This window comes from Anguilla anguilla, chromosome 9, assembly GCF_013347855.1.
Source record: "Anguilla anguilla isolate fAngAng1 chromosome 9, fAngAng1.pri, whole genome shotgun sequence".
NCBI classification, from domain to species: Eukaryota; Metazoa; Chordata; class Actinopteri; order Anguilliformes; family Anguillidae; genus Anguilla; species Anguilla anguilla.
The window spans coordinates 18,809,181-18,832,887 of NC_049209.1; the positions used below are offsets into that span (position 1 = coordinate 18,809,181).

Sequence of the window (23,707 nt, forward strand, 5' to 3'; positions counted from 1 at the left end):
CTCCCCTATATAACCCATGTGGAAAAAAGTAATTCCCCCTTAAACTTAATAACTGGTTACACCATCTTTAGCAGAAATAACTGCAACCAAATTTTTCCTATAATTTGATATCTGTCCTTCACAACATTAGCCCACTCATCTTTGTAGTGCAGTTTGTTCTGCGTACATGCACTGCTCATTTCAGGTTCTGCCTCAGCATCTCTATTGGGTTCAAGTCAGGACCTTGACTAGGCCACTCCAAAACTTTAATTTAGTTTATTTTCAGCCATTCAGCTGTGGACTTGCTTTTGTGTCTCTGCGATCATTGTCTTGCTGAACAGTCCAGTTAAGCTTCAGCTTCAGCCCATGGACAGATTGGACATTCTTCTTAAAAGTTTTCTGGTACAGAGAATTCATGGTTCCTTTTATAATGGAAAGTCGTCCAGGTCCTGAGGCAGAATGTTGGTATAATTTCTTAACTGTGAAAAGCTGTATTTGTTTCAGGAGACACTACAATTTCCCATTGTCTAATTGTCTAATATTAAATTTTGTCTAAAGATCTGAAACCATTCAGTGTGACAAATGCAATAATAAGGGAAATCAGGAAGGGAGGAAATACTTTTTCAGGGCACTGTATACAAATCCCTCTGCGCTGGAGAGTTTGAGTCCCTGTCATGGCACTCTTTTTTACTGTGACGCTATCTCTGTCCGCCACCCTCTCTGCTACCCATCAGAATAAAGTGGAAAAAATACACACAGGAGGTTTGGCTGGCCACTCTCGTAAAAGTGAAATCCATTCAATGTGCCTCATGTGAACCGTATAAATTTGATCATAAATCATTTGACGCTCCACTGCTGAAAAAAATATTTTTTTGGCTAGTACTTTCGTTAGCAGCACTTCAATTTCCGCTTCCGAGAGAAAATGTTTTTCTTTTGTCTTTTCACGGTCATGTCTTTAAATTTATCAACACACACACGTGCATATAAAAAAAATGTTTACGCAAGTTTGATAAATCTGACGTTGTTCAGTTTTACAAAAATATTGATAACTGAGGCCCACTGTCAGTTAACCCGATGCTACATTCAAAAACTTTCTCCCCACTGATTTTGCTCCCACAAAATCATTTGGAATTTTTCAGTTTTAAAAAGTACCACAATGGAGTATACCACAGGCCACCACATAAACACATTCTGTCAACACAACTACTGTAGAGTTATATTTGTTTTTCCAAATCAGTAAAATGTTGTAAAAACATTAAAAGTTTAGTCATCAAGGCAAACTGACATTATGCCGGTGCCAAGTTGGAGTCTTTAGTATAAACCTAATGTGAAACTGAAAAATAAGGGATGAAATGACTATGATTAGACATGTCCTAGGTCATAGCATCAGTTGTTCATACCACATCCAAGTACATTTCAAAGTTCCACTTTGAAAGCAAGTCAGATTCAGTTTTCCATCAATAAGTTATGTTATTCCCTTATTTCAGAAGACACTTCACAGAGCAGTCATGCTTTTTCACATTACAGTGGACTCACTACAGTGGAAAGTGAGGGTTTAGGAAGTGAGGTAAACCTACATCATGTATACACTGTGCAGCATGTAATCAACAGTTCAGTGCTAATGTATGAATATTAACAGTATTCCACTGATACAGGAACACATACACATTTACACCCAGGGGTATGGGTATTGGCCCACAATGACCATGTGTAGAATGAGTATTAATCCTGGACCTCCATGGCCCTACCTGTCATTTCATTTGAGACCACTGCCTGGATTACAGTTACGTTCCCCCACTGGTCAACTAAACTCTTCAGCGCCAGGCAACAGAAGAAATTATTTCATACGTCAGATATTTTTTTAAAACCTGTTTTTCTGTAACATGGGATTACCAGCAATGTCTATATTATATAAAACTAATAGCATATGCTCTAACTGCAGTCCACCTCCAGCTTGACTAAATTTCAGCCACTGCATTGCAATCTTAGATTTTCCAAGTGTCAATCCAATATTGATTGAAAGGCAGAATGAGAACTATCAGAACCAGTGCAGTAGTGACAGCTCTGGTGAGATGAGAACGAGCCCATCTGCATACTCCCAAATTGAGAGGGTCACAAATTTAATGATCAAATATAATTGGGTATTTCAAATCTGGAGAAAATAGGGTCATACTTTAAAAAAATAATTTACAGACGTGCTTCGTTAAATATTTATGCATTTATTTTTACAGAAAACTGCCAGGGGTGTCCATGTTCATCTCTAAGGAAAACCTGCAAGACAAAAATGTATGAGGACAAGTACATTCTGAGATCAAATCTAATCAGCTTTATACTTCACGTGTTGCTGTGTAACACCCAAATACATATGGCATACGTGCATACTTTTCACCTGGTGGCCAGGATGATACTTTTTTCTAAGAAAAAAATCGAGATGAGAGCAATAGTGCATTGCTCGAGATTGTTAGCATCAGACGTAAGAGAAACTCGAACTGAAGCAAGCTGAAAAACAAATTACAAACTGACTGCATGCAATAATGCTGTGCCATGCCTATATTTTGGTGTGCCAAAGGTTCAAATATAAATGCAGCAAGACAAAGTTCAAAGTGAATCAGGGCTTTTGACAGCACACCCACAGTTAAATCACACAAGTTAACCTAATTGGCCTAGCTTTACAGATCTTTGGAAATCACTTAAATGCTCAACCAGTTCCCTTTTTCCCCAAGAGCCACAGTGATGGGCAGCAGGGGACTGAAAAATGAGCCCTCGTCCAAACGTCCAAACAGACAAGATTTATAACAAGTGCTGGTGAGTTCAGGGGTTCCACACTCACCCTGCTAATCAACTGGGTTCATCTATGCCTTTTGGCCTTTTATATTGTTCCTCAAAGGCACAAGGCAAAAACAAGAAGAGCAGCAGTTTTTTGACTTACAAATACATTGTTCATGAACAACTGAATAATCAATGAGTCACTGAATAATCCCTGATGGGAAAACTTCCCCAAAAGTGACCAAATATCAGTTTTGTCAGGCTGCTACTCAGTCCTGCATTCATGGCCCAAACGTATGAGGTGTGGGTCCCAGGCTTCCCAATCCTCCTCACCCTTATGCGGTGGCAACGGGTGGCCCCTGGGGCATGACGGGGGCCTCTGGCTTGGCCCCTTTCTGCTCAGACACGGGGGTGGTGGGGAGGACCTCGTCCTTGGGCTCCACGATGCTCACATGGTCGGGGAGGGGCTTCTTGGGGCCGATCTTACCGCTGGGGTCCCAGGGAAGCATGATTTTCACCTTAATCCCAAGCACACCTGAAGAAAGAAAAACGTACTGGTTCTCAAAAGCGCATCCCTGCAGGCCTTGAGAACAGCTGCAAACAGGTCACAGGAAGTAAATGGAACTAGATGGCAAAATGATGCATCCTTTTCCTTCAACACACATTATCACACAGCTAACTACTCCTCAGACAAAAGCCTCAGGACATCAAGTCAACTACACATGGTGTTCTGGGGGCTGAACACAGAGAAACAGCATGTGGCCCTGAGCAAAGACTCCTTAATGAGCAGGATGTGTCCTATTCCTACCCTTCATAAAAACCTTGTGGAAGAGAGCCACACTATACCACTATGTCTGAACAGTGTTACGTGCACTTAGTCTTAAGGCAGGGGTCTGCAGCTGTTTTCACCTTAAATTAAGCAACCAATGGCGATTCAATAATTCAGACCAGGCAAGTTAACTGTGCAATCAATTAAGTGCGGCATAACAACAAAAAACTGCAGCAGCTCTCTAGGACTAGAACTGCACGCAGACCCCTGTCATAAGGCATGGCACTCCTCTTTTAGATTGTGGGCAGTTGGGGCTTAAAGTACGTTTAACTGCTATGCGCCTCACGGCCACAATCTGAAAATGCACCGCAGTGAAAATTAAAGTCTCTTCATCAGCAATGGGTACATTCATTTCAGAGACTTGAAGTAGTCTGAACAACCAATGTATGACACCTATAAAGCAAAGCACACATGGTGGGTTGGTTAGAGGGCTGAACTCAGAGCTGGATCCAAGCTTCATGTTTCAAATCAATGCAAAGGCAGCATTGACAACTGCTGGGCTGACCCAGTGTCTCCAGGGAACATATGATACTATGAAAACATGCTCTGGTGCGGTTAACTTTAAAGGTCAGTGTAATTGGGAGGAAAAAGGGGGGGACACACATTGTATGTCTTCCCTTTTAAAATGTTATGTAAACTTTAAAAACCGATTTGTGAGTACGCAATATCTGGATAAGCATAGTAAACAGATGTTAAAAATATATAGTTAAAACAGAAAAATCCATGTATAACTGTGGAATTAAAGAACAGGGGCTCAATACTGGTAAGAGCAAGCAAGTTACTACACGTTTCACAGAGGGAAATAACCTCACCCTGTCTGAGCAGGACGTGCCGGACGGCAGTGTCCACGTAATAGTTGACAGGGTCTCCGCTGTGGATCATCAGGCCATCAACAAACTTCATGGACTTGGCCCTCTGGCCCCTGAGCTTCCCGGAAACCACCACTTCGCAGCCTTTGGCCCCGCTCTCCATGATGAAGCGGAGGACTCCGTAACACGCCCTGAAACATCGCCCGAAAGAGAGGCGCTCAACTCTACATGCTCTGCATTTCATCCCTTAAATGTAACGGGGTGCCTAGATGGGGCAGTATGGCCTGTTCCCATCCTTTCATATTCTTCTTATTAAGGTCTACAAAGTCACCGCAGACAGACATGGCTCTGGGAGAAAGTGCAGGTTTATAGTCAAGTATATTTACACAGCACATTTTCATACAATTGCAGCTCAGTGAGCTTTCTAGGAAGTTTGTAGTACTAATTTTTCTTAGGTTTGCAGATAAGAGCTTTCCCCCTCATACCCTGGGGTCACCTGCATCGGTAGACTACACTCAGATGTTTAGTTCAACACCTCAGGGCATGACACCGGTTGTGTCTGGTACTCTATGGTGAATGGGAGAGAGACTCACCTACGCACAGCCAGGCCTCCCAGCAGTTTGTAGCGCAAAGACTCAGCCTGCGCAATGGCACACAGCCCCCTGGTGGCCACCTTTTCAGCATACAGCTGGATACGGAAGAGAGGAAGAAAAATCGCCATAAATTTCAGTACAGTACAAGGTTAAAGTCCCAACGAGTGCTTAATTCAGCTCACTTGGCACTCAATGATTCATTCTGGACACAATGGACTGTGGAGGCCGAGACAGAAATTAATCATAAAAGAGAGCATGAATTAAACATAAATCTGAAAACCATTTATCCACCACTATGAAAATCTTTCTTTTTTTATTCTACGGTATAACTTCTGCTATCCCATTCATCTGTTCTTCCTACTCCCCTTGTTCTCTGCCATGACAATTCAACAAACGCGATACTTCAGCTGTAGTTTTTCTAATTATACTCGCATACTATGAAAGAAATGTTCCCATTTACTCCGGGACTGCTGCCGGAAGTAGACCAGATAGGTTGAAAGCACTGCAGAATACCACTCTGAGTACTAGCAGCTACAACCATTGAACATTAAGTCATTTTAAAAAGTAGCACTTAAAATAATTATAGAAAATATGAATTCTTAATATTCTATTCTATTAAAACCCCAAAACAGTCCAGTCTCAGATATGACCCACCAGGACACTGCAGAGTTGTTCACTGCAGCTACAAATGACTAAAGCATTGACACACAAGGTAAGCAGCAGTTACACTAATACAATATCTACACCCACACAATGTTTTCCTCTGCACTCACCTCAACGCTGCCCTCAAGGAACCCAAACCTCTTTTGGACAACGGCCGTCAGCTCACGAATGCGACGCCCCTTCTCGCCCAGGACATTCTGCGTCCTGGAGATGAACAATCACACGAGTGCAGCAGAGCCACCACTTGGTTCAGCACCATTGATAAATCAGAATATTCCAAGCACTGTTTCAATATCAGGAGTCAACACTCTTCTCATCTGCTATGTCCTAATAAGTTGTCCTCCAGTTCAACAGTTCAGGAGAAATATTACTGCTGTCAATGCAATGACTTTTAGCTTTTATCTAGGCTTGTAATTTGCTGCAGGGCTATCGCTGACTTCAGTCCTTAATAAAACCACAGCCTTTATACTTCCAGTGTCCACTATGCATGTGATATGAGAAGCACTTTCATAACATGTATGACAGACAATGTGGTTTCAAACCAAACCCTTGGCATACACTTTTAAATATTTTCATTTGCCTTTAATGTATACAACTAAACATTTTTCTGACAACTCATAAGCAATGAAGCCTAACCACCAGGGATCCTAACCACCACTGTTGCTGACCTATAATGCCCAGAGACTCAAAAATGATGATGTCACAGAGAGGAAGGTTACCAGACTCTTCCCATTGCAATATTAGATTTCCTGCCTTACTAAGTGTAAATTAAGGGATTTTCCACTGCCATGTGTTTCAATGTTCAGTACTGAAATCCATTTAAGTTTATTATGTGGAGTGTAAACTCAGACTTTTTGTTTTGCATAGAACAACAGATAGGATATGTACCGTTGCCATCTCACCTGGTGGCCAGGATGATGATTTCCGTTCTAGTCGGGGTGACTCTAACCTCCACACCAGAGTAGCCATCCTCCGCAAGCTCACGAGTCAAAAACTCGTTTAACTCAGCTTTGAAGATGCCGTCAGAAACGAACTGCAAGAAAATAGGCCAATATGATTCACTGCTCGAAAAACTAACCACTGATACGTCCTAAAAGTATTTTAAAAATTATACTCCAAAACATAGTTATACTCCAAAACATTGATGACAGCGTCTCAGATAGCCGCTGTCATCAAAAGCTAACGTTACAGCACGTCACAGCATCTCATGCAAAAACACTCATGAAGCCAGAGTGTGAAAGAATCCAGCACTTAGCACAATCACACTGCAGATATTACCATGCACTTTAAATTAGGCAACGATAGCGAATAAATTTTGCGACCCGGTGATGGTACCCAGCCAGCTACTATCTTCCCTAGGTAGCAATCACAGCTAGATTGTTAGCAATGGGCACTGACAACCTACGCACTTCAACTAAACATAAATAAAGAACAACCGCCCTAAGGTATACAAGAATCACTACCTGTAGGAACACCCTGCTGCGGGCGTAAAATCTGACCGCTACCGTACAAGCTTTCTGAAAATTCCCTGTCCATGTCTATTGCGATAGGGTTTTCTATCCAAATCTACATCAATCCTCTCACTGAGTATCTACGAAGAAACGCACAAACACTTTAACAGACATCACTGATTGTCTCTGAAAATGTCCGAAGGGAATTGAACCGTATCTACCGTCCCCATATTAGTTACAAGTAAATTATTACGGTCTACCTTCCTCTTCTTTGATATCTGCGCAGCCATTTTGATTCGTGCAGCTGAAACGAAAGGACCATTGACTAGATCCGCAGGAAGTTGAAATCATGCAAATACGTTTGTTTGCTGACGTTGTTTTCTTTAAAATGGTAAGAGTGACCCCTACAGACAAATCTGTGCAATTTTATTAAAAAGCCTCCGTGAACAACAGCGGTTGCAAGGAGTGGTTTAGTTAAGTTTTACACTACCCCCTCAATTTTGTCAACACACTGTAGCAGAAAACCGTAGATGCAGAGTTCCAAGGCATAAGCTCTTGGTAATCAAAATGCTATCCATTTCTGCAGGACTACAAGCTTTTCACTCGTTTGCAAAGTGCAATTCCAAATTATACAACGTCACATACATTTTCACATTTATCGGCTTTCATAATGAAATGTCTAATGTATCACGTTCAGATGGAGTAAAACCTGCTTTTGACAGCACAATTAGGTGGTGCTAATTAACAAGAGGCAAGTTAAATGTTTTTTTAATGACTATTTATTCACCTTAACTAGTCTTTGAGTGGCGTCATGGCGACTCCGTATATTTCACTTCATTTTTAAACGGAAACTGATTTTTCAGCTATGCTGAGGAAACGGCAATTCACCTCCACCTACGGGAGGCTCGGAAGGTGAACACAATTGTTTTTACACGTGAATTAAGTACCTGAACTTCAATTTAAACATTATTTAATTTGGAATTGTTTATAATTCCAACTATAACTTTTTTATTTATCAATTGAGATGTCAGTCAGCAGGAAGGCATCAAACAAACCATAACAATGCAATAATCAGCATTTCTCTAAACTGGAAAAAATACTTCTAGATTCTACCTACCACACTAATAAAATTTCAGAAAAGGTCCCCTTTCTCAATGGGGATTAAAACAAACTTTCTAATGAACAGTTTAGTGATAAATGCATGTGCATTAAACAAAACAAAGTCAGATTTTAAAATAAAATAAAACTAATGAACACAATTGAGATGTTTTTTTTATTTAATATTTGTACATATTAAGTACAAACTCAACAGCCAAGACAATACAGAACACATTCAGAACCACTGTTCTCGGACATGTGGCAATACAGTGATGTGAAAGAACACAGAATTGATTCTGAACCACTGTTCTCTGACATGGTAAAACAGTGATGTGAAACCTTGAAGGCTGGCTGTTATAATGGGTCTTCTAGCAGCTCTGAATCATATTCAAATAATAATAATAATAATAATAATAATAATAATAAAAACAATTAAAATACAGGCATGCAACTTTTTTATTTTTAAAAAGAATAATCTTTTAACTTCTTGTGACAATATTTGAAATGACAGACACTGTAAACCATAAACTTAAAAACGTTTGATAAAATTTGCAAGGGGTCAGCGAGATGGAGAGGATACAGATATCCATGTTTCCTCCACTTTAAAGAACTAACTTCAAAACCATTGTTTTATTTAATCCAAATTAATCACCATTTATTCAAAAACTACATCGTTTTTAAAATTCCCTTTTCTTTTTAAATAAATGTAAATGACTCCTGCACACCTTAGCTTGCTGTACTCCAGTGATTATTTGTGCTGACGTTTCGGTCAAAAAACCTTCATATCATGCTTTGATGAAGGTATTTTGATAGAAAAGTCAGCACAAATAAACACAACATTACTGCAAGATACGGTGAGTGGGAGTCACTTAAGTTTATTCAAGATTCATCCCTTTATCCCAGCAACCATGAAAATTAACTAGCCTATTATTAGAATAACCTTCTATTTTCTTTTTTCAAAAATTGGGCAACCATTACTGAAAATATTACACAAAACAATATTGGCCTTCTCAAAGAAACAGATGTCTGCCATTATTTCAAGGGCGTAGAAATCAAAAACAGAAACTGCCACAATTGGCCAGGTCAATCACAGAAAGGCCTCAGACATGCATTCTTCAGACTAAAAAACTGACATACATACAAGTCCACATAATCATGTGACAAAGCATCCACAGGGATCAGTCATACAAGCGAACAATACTGCAGAGGTCATAAAACAGTACAACAACAAAAAAAAGTGCTGACAAGAATATCGTCGTACAGGTGGATGCGTTCAATTAAATGAGCCAATTCAAGCAGATCGCATTTCTGTGCGAACGTCCCAGTAGCCAGACCAATGTTCTGCCAGTTCCTGACTGGATCTTGTACATGGACTGTTTTGTATAAGTGTACTGACTGGTTTCTATTATTGGGATAGTACAGGCTGTAACAAAGGACATTTGGTTAGTGTTGAAGATGAGAACGCTGGTGTGAAAGTAACTTTGTGGATGTTGCACCTGAAACGCTACTATAAGCTGTTCAAAAACTTTGTGTAACACGAAATATGATATCATATTCAACAGACCTGGCTACTTAAAGAGCACATCCTCAGCAAGGTGTACACAGAGAACATAACAGATAAAATACACTTCCAATGTACGCTCAAATAATCATTGACTGGTATGAACTGAAAGTGAGAACACAGCATATAGCTCCATCTGAAAAGCAGTTTTCCCTTTCTTCTGAGGATTTAAATATTAGTAGTAATGCAGATCGTTGTTCTAAAAAAAAGTGTAATATGTATCATTTTCAGATTGCCACTTTTCCCTTATGAGACAATAGAATAGAGACCTTATTTTATTATGGGTGGGGGGAGGGGGGACAAGAAAAACGGTGCAAAATGCAAACCTAGTAATGAGGAACCAGCCTCCTCTCCTTATACAGCAGCCTGTAACATTCCACTAGTCCCCCTTTACCTACAGATTTCAACACCTTCTACCATAGACAAGCTGAGGAACCCATTTTGTATGACAGTGAACATGAAATTTTTTGCACCAGTTTTGAACATTCCTACAACAGTAATATACTGTACTATTAAATTCAACTGACATGACTACAAGTAGCTGAGCCCCCCCACCCCCCCAACCCCTCCATTTCAATGACACACATTCCTCTTTCTCAAGACTGAATTTCTACAATTCAAATGCCCATCTAAGGAGAGAGCTGTGCAATTATGGCACTAAACACACTTGTGACTCCAGAGTCTGCCTGCCCTCTTCTAGCTCCGCCCCTGCAAGCAGGGAGGAAGGGCCTGTGGTTTTCCTGCTGATTCTCATGAGAAAAAGGAGCCAGGTCCAGTTAAGTCAATGAGTCAACCAGGGCAGTGGCTTCACACCAGTGTGATCTCCACCTCCTCTGTCTTCTCTGTCTTCTCCACCTGCTTGCGTGGCTGCTGCTTCGGGGGAGGGGGAGCCGCACGCACCTGGGGAGGGAGGAAGATGGGATTTGAATAGACAGAACCATGTGTGAATTAGGTTAAATACAACAAGCACAGAAATTACTGGAGAAAGAACACAGATTACACCCAGAACACAGTTTATATTTTCTACCCAGGCATACTTCATATTTTGGGATCCATTACTCCAGTTGGCTGGTGAAAAGTACAGGGAAGGCAGTGCTAACATATTCTAGGGGAAGTGGTTTCACCTTGACGTTGGGTTAAATATTCAACTTCATGAACGTGTGTCTGCAGGCAACAAAGGCATGGTGACTTACGGGGAACACATTTGGGGGTGGGCATGGCAGCACGGATACAGACATACTTACAGGGCGTAGTTTCCCGAGACTTCCGTCTGAAATAGACCTCGGAGGCTGGGAGAAGCTGCTGCTGTGGCCTGGGTGTGGGAAACAAGAGTCCGGGGTAAGACACCAAGAGAAGCAAACATCAGCCAGCTTGTGACAGCTCGACAGCTCAGTTAGATAATTTCACCCAGAAGTAAATGGGCTTCAAAAGTTCCTTTGAGGTTTACCAGTTTACAGAATTAGTCCTCATGATTAACCCATGTCTTTGGCCTTTCTGACCACTGGTGGTGGAGTTGTATTTGGAGGAGGGGGGAGAGAACGGGAGGGCTCTTACTGAGGGCGGGGCCTTTCCCTGCTCTGGGAGGACCCCTGTTCTCCCCGTTGACAGGCGAGGCAGGGAGAGACACGGTGGCGCTCCGTTGCAGGGCGGTGTGGGGACTGCATGGAGTCCCGGGGCTCCTGTCTGGACTGCAGGGAGGCTGGGTGCTCAGGGGCGGAGGGGGCAGGAGGCATGGAGGACACTGAGAGGGGGAGACCTGCATGAGAAAGGTTATCCTGATTAATGATACAAATACATATAAATATGAAAGTGAACAGAGAGATGGTTATCTACAGGGGGTATATTGGTACGTCCTACCAATATACCCCCTGTAGATAACCATCTCTCTGTTCACTTTCATAAATAAATAAAATATAAAAAATAAAAATATAAATAAAATATAAAAAATAAGGTCTCTATTCTATTGTCTCATAAGGGAAAAGTGGCAATCTGAAAATGATACATATTACACTTTTTTTTAGAACAGTGTAGCACAGTGGGTAAGGAACTAGACTTGTAACCGAAAGGTCGCAGGTTCGATTCCCAGGTAAGGACACTGCCGTTGTACCCTTGAGCAAGGTACTTAACCGAAATTGCTTCAGTATATATATCCAGCTGTATAAATGGATACAATGTAAAATGCTATGTAAAAAGTTGTGTAAGTCGCTCTGGATAAGAGCGTCTGCTAAATGCCTGTAATGTAATGGTCCAAAAGGAGGGCATAAAAGATTGCAGGGCTGTGGGTCATCTTTGAGAACAGGCTATTTTAATTCTTTCATTTTTTCTTTTTCTTTTTTTTTTTAAAGGTTTTATTTTTGGAGTGTGTCCATGATTTCCAAAAAGCTGACAATATTTCCATCACTAGGTTTATTTTTTGTAATAAAATCTGTCAAGCACCAGATGATGATATAATGATTCAGAGGCAGGACCACTTATTAAATACATGTTTATTCATGTTTAAATGTTTTTAAGTGCTTCTTCATTTAAATTTGTATTTTAGCCAACAATGAATAATTATTATGTTCATCATACACAAAATGAACAAAGCGAATGAATCATGATTTGGGTCTTTGTGACAAGTGAGCTCATATGAAACAATTCACTAATATAAATCAGACTTGGCAGTACTAGCATACGGACGGCACAGGGAAGGTATAGCATGGTAGAGGTATGCTTCCGAGTACCTCTGCTTCAGAACCACTCTTCTCGTCCCCGTTCTCAGACTCTGCCAGGTCCTCCACCAGCACGGAAGGGAAGACGCCCACGCGGCCGTTGAACTCGCCCTCCCAGAAGCCGTCGTCCTCGTGGTTGTCTCTGTTGAGGACGTGGATGATGGCTCCCTCTGGAAAGGACAGCTCGTCGTTCGTCTGGCCCTCGTAGTCGTACAAGGCCTTCACAAAGCTCACTGCCAGGGTTCAGAGAACAGGGCTAAGATCAGTCATGGGAGAAAGGTGGAGTGTACCACGAACAGCAAAACTCAACTCTACACAGCAGAGCCGATTCCCCATCAAGCACAGAGACAAGCACAAATTACGGTACTGTAATTTCTGGAGAGAAAAAAAAACAAACATACCAAAAAAAAAAACAATCATACCAATCCCTAACTTGGACAAAGAAAATAGAACCCACAGTACATCACATATTTTTAGTATTTAAAGCACTTCTCAAGGAATGCATGCTGTGGGGAAATATAAATGCTATGAATCGGATGAACAATCCATAACATTGTGTCCTGCATTTCCTATATATCCGCTAGGGGGCAGTGAAGGCCATTGTTAAGTATACGCTCACCCATGCCCCAAGAGGAAGGCTCAGGCTGTGTGAAAAGATGCAGTGTCTGCAGATGCAGGTATGTAAGCTGGCCTGTGTGTAAGTTGGTCTGTGTATGCGAGTGTGTGTGTATGTGTGTGAGGGTGTGTATGTGTGTGTATGTGTGTGTGTGAGAGCGTGTGTTCGAGAGCATGTGCGTAACTCACAGTTTGCATCTCCGTTCATGCTGCCTGAGGTCAGCTCAGGGTCGGTGGAGTTGCTGGAGGAGTGGGATCGAGCGTCCAGGGCGGCCAGGGTCTGCAGCATGTTCAGAAGGCTGCTGGAGGCGGGGAACTGCAAGTACTTCTCCGGGACGTAGCCCACCTGGCCCGCCTTGTTCCTTCCCTGAAAAGGGCCCAGCCCATACAAATGAATGCATGTACAGATACGCATACACACTGCGAATGTGACCTTATAAACACACCAGTGGAGTGAATAACCCTCTAAAAATGTTCCCAATCTTACACTACCACAGGGCAACTTATTAGTAGGCTCTTGTTCCTGCCAAATAGGAAAACCAGTGAACAGCACTATGGGTGGACATGTCGATTCCTGCCTATAATCCAACACAGACACGCTTGCTCTCCCGACTCGTCATTTGGCTGCCAGAGACTGTTCTCAGGCCGCAGAAGAGCGGCAGGGCTGACAGACCGATTCATCCTCACACACTTCCCACATGGGATGCTGCTAATTGGAAACATCAAAGGCCTGTGTTCGGATTGTTCTGCGTGCCCGGCTGTAACTGGCTGACAAATGTAACCTCAGCACCAGGAAACCAGGGGAGGACATCCCTGTCTGGAGGATGACATCACCGCCTGGGGGCTGCAGCCTGTCATCCAGAGCTACAGTGCCTATCGAACGATCATATTCTCTCCATACAATGTATAAATATGACAATGACCTAACATCAGATATTTATGATTGCTCCTGACCTTGCATATGCATATTTCCTCTTGGCAGAGCTACAGTTTTTTTATTTTCTGTACAGATAATGAGTAGAAAGAGTACACTCTCATAATGTGCGCTCGGGTGACCTGGACATATTAAGCCCTTTACATCACAATGACAAGGAACTTCATTACATTCCGCACAGAGCAGGGATTTATACTTCATTTTCTTTTCTCCACCGTTTCATAAATAAGTCCCGAGGAACTTTCTGCTTGTCAAAGATCAAGGAGAGGCTTGAACCTCATCCAATCAAATGATGGATCAGCTTAGTGAAGGTCATCAGAGCCCCAGACTGAGAAACAGACCATTCAGTGAGCCCAGCAGAACTGCCGCTATGCACCCCCCCATGTGCCAACAGCTTCTCTCCGTACCTTCACCCAGTCTTCCATGTCACCATCCTCAATGACATCCAGCACCTCTTGCTCCTCAATGGTCAGTTCATCTGCCTGGCAGGCCTGAGGGCAGGGGAATGGAGGGAATGCTCAAGTGAAACAGTGACATTTTATATAAATTAAGACCACTCTATTGGTACCTTGTGTGAGTACAGCACTCTGCAGGTGAGACTGATACTGGTAACTTGTATGAGTACACCACTCTGCAGGTGATTCTGTGATACTGGTACCTTGTGTGAGTACAGCACTCTGCAGGTGGTTCAGTGATACTGGTACCTTGTGTGAGTACAGCACTCTGCAGGTGGTTCAGTGATACTGGTACCTTGTGTGAGTACAGCACTCTGCAGGTGGTTCAGTGATACTGGTACCATGTGTGAGTACAGCACTCTGCAGGTGGTTCAGTGATACTGGTACCTTGTATGAGTACACCACTCTGCAGGTGATTCTGTGATACTGGTAACTTGTATGAGTACAGCACTCTGCAGGTGATTCTGTGATACTGGTACCTTGTGTGAGTACAGCACTCTGCAGGTGGTTCAGTGATACTGGTACCTTGTGTGAGTACAGCACTCTGCAGGTGGTTCAGTGATACTGGTACCTTGTGTGAGTACAGCACTCTGCAGGTGGTTCAGTGATACTGGTACCTTGTGTGAGTACAGCACTCTGCAGGTGATTCTGTGATACTGGTACCTTGTATGAGTACACCACTCTGCAGGTGATTCTGTGATACTGGTACCTTGTATGAGTACACCACTCTGCAGGTGATTCTGTGATACTGGTACCTTGTATGAGTACAGCACTCTGCAGGTTAGAGGGTAGTTGCGCCCTAAAGTGCCCGAAGGACTGGAGCTGCTGTCGTCACACGTCTCCATGCTCTCCTCCAAGTCCTCGCCATCTTCTCTCTCATCGTCACAGACAGTCTGAGGACGCAAAACGAACCCAGTCCCAAAATCACAGTCAGATCAGGCTGTGGTGCAGTCACCCATCACAGAGTAGAAAGTTCAAAGAGTCAATGAAGTACACAGCAGTACAACAGATGCCTATACGGACTACAAGCGAAGCATGGATACTGAGGTCTGGCAGGCTGTGCGATGTACGAACATAAAGAGAAACAAACCCGTAGCCGCATTGCTAAGCAGATGCACTGGAACTCACCGAGAGTGAAGGATCATGTGCAGTCAGGGTGGGCAGGGAGGCCCAGCGCTCGTTCTCCAGCTCCTCCATCACCTGGTTCATGGCGCTCTTGAGCCAGGTGTCCACCGACACGCCCGCGTCTCGCAGCAGATTGAGCCGCGCCTCCGCCTTCACCTTCACAGTCTGCCAGTGACATCAGAGTGCAGGGGATCAGGCAGAGGAGACAGGCAACAACTCGGCCCAGAAACCTGCACGCCTGTCCAACCTTTCAGGTCGCACGTGCCTGTGCACTTATCAAACATGTCTGACCACATGTACCTGTGCATTCTTTCTAACGTCGATACACACACACACCCGTGTGTCTGACCAACACCAGTTTGAACGATTCATCCAGATTACAGAACACAGAAGAAATATTGACGCAGCACTAATGAAACCACATACATGCAGTCAGATGTTGTATTTGGCTTCCTGGTCAGATGTCTGGCAGGGGGAGCTACAGACCACTGAAAAATTGTTTCAATATGAATAGAGCAGCTGGTTGCGGGGCAGGAGCCAAAGCCTACAGACACTGCCGTGAAAAGATTAGCAGTGCATTCAGTCAGAAAGAGACACAAGCAGACTTGAATGCACGAGTAAACAAACGGACACACACATGGGGAAAATTACCTCAGCCTTTCGGATGGCTTTCCTTGCCTCCTCCACCCTCTGCTCCAAGTCACCCTGGTTGTGTTCTGAAGGGTGGACCCCCTGCATTTCACACTCCTCCAGAGTCTGCCATTAAAATAATAAGAGATAAAACACCAGACACAATCAAGATTCAAATCTCCACACTACAGATTCATCCTGGTAAAAATTTGCCAGGAATACTCGAAAATATGTGCCAGGAAAACTACTGAAACCGATGGGGGAGGCTGCTTTCCCTTCCAGCAAAACTGAAACGCTTACGTGACACTTTTACACTAGTGACCTCTATGACCCCTTTTATCTAATCATACATAATACTTAAACATGCACATTCCACAATAATCTTTTAGAAGTACTAATGTACATCCAGCTGTTGATGCGTGCACCAGCCTCCAACGGCTCACATATGTCCTGCTGGGATTTACAGCTGTTTCCTTTGGAATATGCACATGACCGTGCACTCAAGACACTATCTCAGCGCTAGGGATAAATCAAACGCAGCTGGCCAATCACCTGGTGTGTGGAAGATCAAAGCAACAAGGAGACAGATCTCAGATGAGCCCTCAGATTGACTTTGTGTTGCTGCTTTTCTTCCAAAGCAGTATTACAGACTTATGATTTTGTTCAGCAAATGGCAAACAGAGTAGTAAAAAACAAATAAATAAATGAATAAAACCTCTACACATCTCTCAGGGGAGAGACTTGCCTAGAATAAACTTTAATGATATGTAAACATAACCTCTTGTGACCAGCATGTTCAGGCATTTCAAAGAGAAGGGGGCCCTTGTTTGAGAGGGTCGGGACGGCGGTGTGGAGCTGTGTTTGGGGAACTGGAACATGCCACATAGTGGCTCTGAATACCCAGGAGAGACGTTTGTCTTACTTTTCACTTAAAACACAGAACATACACATTGCATCTGGGCAGCTGATTTTTTGGCTGCAGCATAAAGAGTTAATTATTGTTTTGATAATCATCTTTCATAATCAGATCGGGAGTCGACAAATGCTGTAATGGGTTTTGGGGAGGGCTCAGAAGGACCAGAGGGGAAGGGCGCTCGCTCGCTCACCCTGCGGCTGTGGATGATGTTCTTGTGCTCGCGGGCCACGCGCGAGGCCCACTTACGGGCCTCCTTGTTCAGGCTGTGCTCCTCCGCGGTCCCCGTCTCAGTCTGCAGCTGCCGGCCCTGGAACACGCAGAGGATTGGGGGGACACCAAGGGGTCATGGGACGGACAGGCAAGCGGGGACCTCCCTAGCCCTGCCCCACAAAGGAGGAGCTTCCCATGACCCCTTACTCTCATTGGCTCTCCTGGCAACCACTGGACGCATAATAAGAACCATAGCCTCAGGACACGAGGGACAGATGACAGTGGAATGCAAATATCTGAAAACTCAGAACAGGTCCTTAAGACTCCGAAGAAGCCTCCTTCCTACTAAAAAGCAAGGTTTTCCATAGCATATTACACCATGAGACTTCTTACAAGATTTCTTAGTGCCCCAGTATTGAAATCAAATTCTATTGGAGGCCAGGTTGAGAAGTAATTTGTCAAAACAGATTAGGGATTTATAGGGTTGACAAATGACAACACAATTAAGTATAAGCAGTTCAATCAAACCAGAAGTATTAGTGGTAATCCAAGAAACAGAAAAAGTTCACAAATTAAGTGCCCAAATAATTCAGTGAATTGAAGAATATCAGTAATTTGAATTTAACAAAAATAAATTTATTTGCTAAATATTTGGGCCATTTGGTATGTACTTATACAGTCGGCCGAGATTCAACTTATCTCTCTCTACTGACACGTGATGGTTGATCGGGGTCCCATGGTCTGCTTGCTAAAGCTGCACATAAAGTGTTTTCCTCTGACTCATGTCTGTGCTCAGCCTGCGGGCTTTGATGTAAAAAGAAGTATCTGGCGACATCACATGCTTTGGAGGATATGTGAATATGACTGGCTATTCCAAATTGGGGAAAAGCATAAATGATAACTGAAGAAACAGATTAACTATGACAGCCCTTGAAATTGCAGAATCAATACAGACAATCAGGATTTAAGTGAAATGCCCTGGAAACAATGATCACTGGACAACTACTTTACAGTCCAAGTGCCTAACAAGACAAAAAGGGCTGAGATGAGGTAGATATGAATTACACACTTGTTTTGGCTTAAAAGCCATAAACAGCACAGCAGCAGAAGACTGCCTTACTCCATGGAATCAATGTGTAGGACATGACCTTTGGAATTAAGCATTGAGACCACTGCAATATTCAGATCACAGGTATAAGACCACAGGTGAAGATGGAGTCTGTTTTTACTTTATGGACCACAAGCTATGGGTTGGTTGCAGGCACTCCTGAGTAGCTGTCTGTGTAGGTTTGTCTGTGTGTGTGTGTGTGTGCATGTATGTTTGTGTGTGTATGTGCGTGCCTGTGTGCATGTTTATGTGTGCATATGTGTGTATGTGAGTGAGAGACATTTGGGGGGGAGGGGGGTGGGAGTTGTTGATTGGATGAAGCAGAGGGCACCGGGCGGAGGCGGCAGAGGAAGTGGACGGAGCGTGCTCAGAACGGGCCTCCTCACAATGACCCCTTTTCATGGGCTGCCCAGCTTAGCGCTCTCTCCCTTCAATGCAGCCCTTCTCTTGGCCTTCTCTTTTTTCCACTCAGTGAATGTACTGGGCAGAAAACAAAATCGCTAATGTTTCATTAGGAACAGCCGTCTGCTTGTTTGCTTTCCAATGAAAACAGGGCCCGGCGTTGACAAATTGTCTGCAGTGTGGTGCGCCGGGCTATCTGTGGGATGGGTGGGTGGAGGGCTGGAGGGCGTGTCCAGGGACCGTCAAGCTTGCTGCCTGGCGTGTTCAGGCCAGTCAGGGGAAACATTATATAAAACATACCTGTCTTTGGATACCTTGTGCCTAAATGTCTGTTGCAGCGAACTTGACAAGGAAAAGACAAGACACGCCACCTGCCATCCAGACAATGCCGAGCTAAACCAAACGATGTACCTGCAGACCCTATGGCTCCCCAGGATCAGGGCAGTCACTGTGACTGCCCTGATCCTGGGGAGCCATAGGGTCTGCAGGGTATGCTGTGGATAATGCATACTTCCCTCAGGCGAGCAATACCGTATGACCGCCGATTCAAATTTCAGCCGGTAAACACATATTTTTGTGACACGGCTTATGTTAAGAGTCATGGCTACAGAGCAATCTCTGCTGTTTTCACTACAGGGCTGGCAAAGGGAACGCTGGCTTTCCAGGAACGGAATATAAAAATATTTACACGCTACGAACTTCATAACACAATTCATCTCTTTAGTGCAAGCGGACACCGCCGCATATGTTTTTGAACTGGATGCACCTTGCAGAATCATGACCCCGGCGGCAAAACGAAACTAGTCAAAAAGCATGATTCGACCTGATTTACGATCTACGTGTACAGCCCTTCCTCGCACGCCGAGAGACTGTAGGAATACGCTGCTGCTGCGACTGCAGAGACGCCGGCGGTGTGATACGTGGCGGGCGACTGCTTAGGGCAGAGGCGCGGGGTTAGCGGGGGGACGCTCACCGCGTCACTCTCGCAGGGCTGGAACTGGAAGGCCGGGGGACTGCAGAACACCGGGTTCTCCCGCAGAAACACCTGCTGGTTGAAGTCTTGTGTCACCTGAAAGGAGAGAGAGACAGAACGCTCGGTCTCAAACGGGCTCTGACACAAAATGCTGCACCCTACAGAGGCACATGTCCTGATAATTTACTTGCAGTAACCTATGTACTGAAATGGCGCAAATATACTACACTCTTATAGTCACAAAGGTACACTGACAGGAATATACAACACCCTTACATTCATGCATGCAAAAGGTGAGCATATGAACCATTTTTTAGCTTTAGTGCTTAATCTGCCTTTGGCGACCTGTGAGTTTCATAAGTAAAAAATAAATCCCACCTATGTAGATAGTCTTTGAATTGATTCATGCAGTCTGATTCTAAGAACACTTATGTCAGCCTTTCTTTGTCCATGTGGGATAAAAAAGAGAAACATGAAAAAATGTTTTTGTGTCTTCAATATTAGGGGCAATGTTGTTTTTTTTTCTTATTATTTTCAAAGGAAAAAATGGATCTTGAACAATGCAGTTCTGCAAGGCAGATGTGCTGACAGAACGGAACGTATAGCTCCTGGCTAGCCCACAGCACATTATTTTTTAATGGAAAGGCAGCATCAGGCTCTAGGTGAAACATGAGTGATGCAGGCAAATTCGATACTGGTTAAAACAGCACAGGACATCTGATAATAGATCAGGCCTTTCTGAGCGGAAACAAACCGCACCCTTAACTGGTTTTCAAAGGCAGCACAGGCAGCAACCATAACTAAGTTACTTTGTGAAAAACTTTCATTCATTTTTAACTGAATATGATAAATTCTGGGGTGCTGAATTTGTACCTCCACAGGTGGGCTGTTATAGAATATAAAGTAAAACTGTTCATAAAGTAAACAGTAAAACATTAAAGAAACTATCATGTCTACTGATGCTAAAATAAACTACGATTTGGTAACAAAAGCTTGGCTTTTTAGCCAAGCTTTTGTTAGGAATGGCCTACAATTCAAGCAAGTGGACTGCTTGTCCTCAGTGTGGTTATCTGGATGACAGCAGGTGAGAAAACGTGGAGGGGAGGTGAGGAAAAGTGGAGAGGAGGCTGAAAGGAGGTGAGAAAAGGTGGAGAGGAGGCAGAGAGGAGGTGACGAAAGGTGGAGAGGAGGCAGAGAGGAGGCGGCCCACTCCTCACCCTGCTGGACTTCTCCAGGACGGCCTGGAACATGCTTTGGATGGCCTGGTACATTTCCAGCTCAGCTCGGCAGAACGTCGTCAAATAGTCTTTAAAGTGATCATAAACGCTGCCGTCCAGGACCTGCAGACACAACGCCATTAACATGGCAGAGACAAAGAAGCCAGCCAGAGACACACTTTTCACCCTTTCAGTGAAATAAGAGTACATATGTAAACCAGAATATAATGCTCTGAACATGCATATATTCATCTTTAAAAATTAATTCCAACTTTTACCCTCATCCTCTGTGGGATGATCAACCCAGAAAAAGTATTTCTATAATGACGTCTCTACAAAAAGCCAAATGAACAGGATATATCAATACCACATTTAGCCGTATTAACCTCACCTTGATGCAGTCAATCAGGTCAGTCTGATGGTAGCGGTCGTGGTGCGCGTTAGCGGCTGCCAGCGTGAGAAGGTACTCATTTCTGGCATGTGTGGCTTTTGCATTGCAGTCGCTCCTCTTTGCTTTTAACTACAAACGACATGCAGGCGTACAAGACATGAGAAAACAGCAAGCCTTATCCCTAATGATCTCAGTCATAGGAAACATTCCCGAGGAGCAAATATATTATAGTCAAGATCTTAAAATTGATGTGCATCTTACACTCTTTTTCCATTTTCTGCACATCACAGTGGAACACAACCCTTTTCACCCAGCGAGTGCCCCTTGTGACAACACAGCATGGCTTACCTTCACACTGGCTTTCTGTAAGCTTATCCTGGACTGAAACAGACTCAGCTTAGACCTGAAAGAGGGGGGAGGGGACGGTTATTAATCCCACGCTCAAACTGTGAGTTTATTTTTCCACAATCGGCACTGAAATGAAATGGTCATACAGATGCCTCACCTAACACCTGCAGAACACTGCTGTTTAACTATTGATTGAAATTTTGATTGAAACCTTTATTGCCGGAAGTCCCACTGAGACCAAGGTCTCTTTTTCAGAGGAGCCCTGAATACAATATAAAACATTTACAGGGACAGTTTTACAAAACATAAATTACAGTTAAGATACAAGGAATTCACATACACCAAGCTCAAATATATGGAAAAAACATTAAAAAAACATAAAAAGACAGGGAATAATGATCTGATTGTCCTAATTTATCACTAAAGGCAAGTACATTCGGCCTCTTTTAGTATCATATCCATCACTAGTTTCTTGAAGGACTCGATCGTGATAAGGCCATCTAGCTTTAGTGTATAACTAGAGACGGAAGAACAGGGTGATTCTTAACCTTTCATCTTCGTTTTACCCCATCTATGTATGTACGCATGTATGTATCTATACATGTATGAATGTATGTATGCATGCATGCATGTATGTATACATGCATGCATGTATGTATGTATACATGTATGAATGTATGTATGCATGCATGTCTACATGTATGTATCAATTCATAGAGTCTGTCAACATTTGGACTCCTTTACGGAGTATATGCAATGATTATGCACAGCATGGCGGGGGTTTGTTGCACATTAACACTAAAGCTCTGCCTCTACAAAAGCATTTCACGTGTGTGTGATCTTATTGCACAGGGCCGGTTACGATTCCCCTGAGCAAGGTACCTTACCTCTAATTACAACGGAAAAATACAGGCGGAGTAAATGAGTGTCTGAATGATGTCATGGTGGGGTAACACAACTCTGGCCTTTAATAGCTAAAACACAGAGGGTTACTTTGGTCCGTACATAAGTGGGGCTTCTTAAGAATAGGGACAGAACTCACCCAATCAGTCGATGAAGAGATGTAACCCCTCCATGTGCCAGTGTGTGCGTAACTGCAATGAACAGCCCGCAGACTGAAGGCCCACAGAGCATGCACAAGCTGATACTGCTAGGCCGCGCACCGCGGCGGAATCGTGCCGCGCGAGTTGGCGGGATGCGTTCGGAGAGACTCGTGCCTCGACGGCGGACCTACCTGGCCTCGAGGTCGGCCTTCTCCCTCACGGCCTGGGCCACCTGCTCCGCCTCGGTGTACTTCTTCCGGGACTTGGTCAGCTCTTTGACCGTGTGCTGCAGCTCCACCTGAACGCAGCTCAGCTGGTCGATGCACTGCGAGGGGATCAATGGAGGAGGATGGGCGGGGAGGGGGGGGAAAAAACCTGAAATGTGATAAGGGCATCTGACGCAAAGCTGCATTATCATCCGTCGGGCTCACGTAAGTCGGCAGCGAAAGTGGGAGTTACGCAGCGTTACGCGCTACGGCCTGCGGCGGCTACGGGAGCGAGCGAGTGAGCGAGCGTGTCTGGGCCAGGGCGGCCGAGGAACCCCAGGGGCAGGGGCGCTACCTTCTTCAGCTGCTGCTCCTTGCACAGCCTGGAAGACTTGGCGGGGTCCGCGATCTTGTTCTTGTAGTTCTCGCAGTTGTTCATGCGCGCCTGGGTCAGCTGCACGGTGCTCTCCAGGTACGACCTCCACACGGCATAGACGTTCCTGAGGACACAGACAGCCACCCGGGTAAGGAGTGGCCCACGGCGAAGAGGCAATCGTGAAAAGATTGTTTTTAAAATGAGATCTTAACCACAAAGCTAGCAAAGTGGCCTACATATCAGTGTGTTAATATCAATGTACACAAAGGATGAATCGCTCCCCTCCGCAAACTCGTGA

At 43.9% G+C, this 23,707-nt stretch overlaps 2 protein-coding genes across 2 annotated transcripts in view; both read right to left on the reverse strand.

Annotated features, from left to right (window-relative positions):
* Window positions 1–2,178: 2,178 nt before the first annotated feature.
* Window positions 2,179–7,490, reverse strand: LOC118234925 (40S ribosomal protein S3). Its single transcript, XM_035431805.1, has 7 exons — window positions 7,351–7,490; window positions 6,542–6,672; window positions 5,750–5,843; window positions 4,977–5,071; window positions 4,387–4,574; window positions 3,079–3,280; window positions 2,179–2,250 (listed from the first exon to the last, which is right to left on the reverse strand). Exons 1-6 carry the CDS (start codon window positions 7,378–7,380, stop codon window positions 3,081–3,083), a joined length of 738 nt encoding a protein of 245 aa, XP_035287696.1. The 5' UTR covers window positions 7,381–7,490; the 3' UTR covers window positions 2,179–2,250; window positions 3,079–3,080.
* Window positions 7,491–8,345: 855 nt separating this feature from the next.
* si:ch211-176g13.8 (F-BAR and double SH3 domains protein 2) overlaps window positions 8,346–23,707 on the reverse strand; it is a 28,462-nt gene continuing 13,100 nt past the window's right edge. Inside the window, exons 5-20 of the mRNA XM_035434425.1 lie at window positions 23,389–23,533; window positions 23,019–23,152; window positions 21,785–21,839; window positions 21,437–21,565; window positions 21,046–21,168; window positions 19,829–19,924; window positions 17,326–17,442; window positions 16,241–16,345; window positions 15,593–15,754; window positions 15,220–15,357; window positions 14,417–14,500; window positions 13,265–13,442; window positions 12,473–12,693; window positions 11,304–11,505; window positions 10,994–11,061; window positions 8,346–10,649 (exon numbers count right to left, since the gene is read on the reverse strand). Coding sequence (XP_035290316.1) covers window positions 10,557–10,649; window positions 10,994–11,061; window positions 11,304–11,505; window positions 12,473–12,693; window positions 13,265–13,442; window positions 14,417–14,500; window positions 15,220–15,357; window positions 15,593–15,754; window positions 16,241–16,345; window positions 17,326–17,442; window positions 19,829–19,924; window positions 21,046–21,168; window positions 21,437–21,565; window positions 21,785–21,839; window positions 23,019–23,152; window positions 23,389–23,533 — 2,050 coding nt within the window. The 3' untranslated portion in view covers window positions 8,346–10,556. The remainder of the gene's footprint in view (window positions 10,650–10,993; window positions 11,062–11,303; window positions 11,506–12,472; window positions 12,694–13,264; window positions 13,443–14,416; window positions 14,501–15,219; window positions 15,358–15,592; window positions 15,755–16,240; window positions 16,346–17,325; window positions 17,443–19,828; window positions 19,925–21,045; window positions 21,169–21,436; window positions 21,566–21,784; window positions 21,840–23,018; window positions 23,153–23,388; window positions 23,534–23,707) is intronic.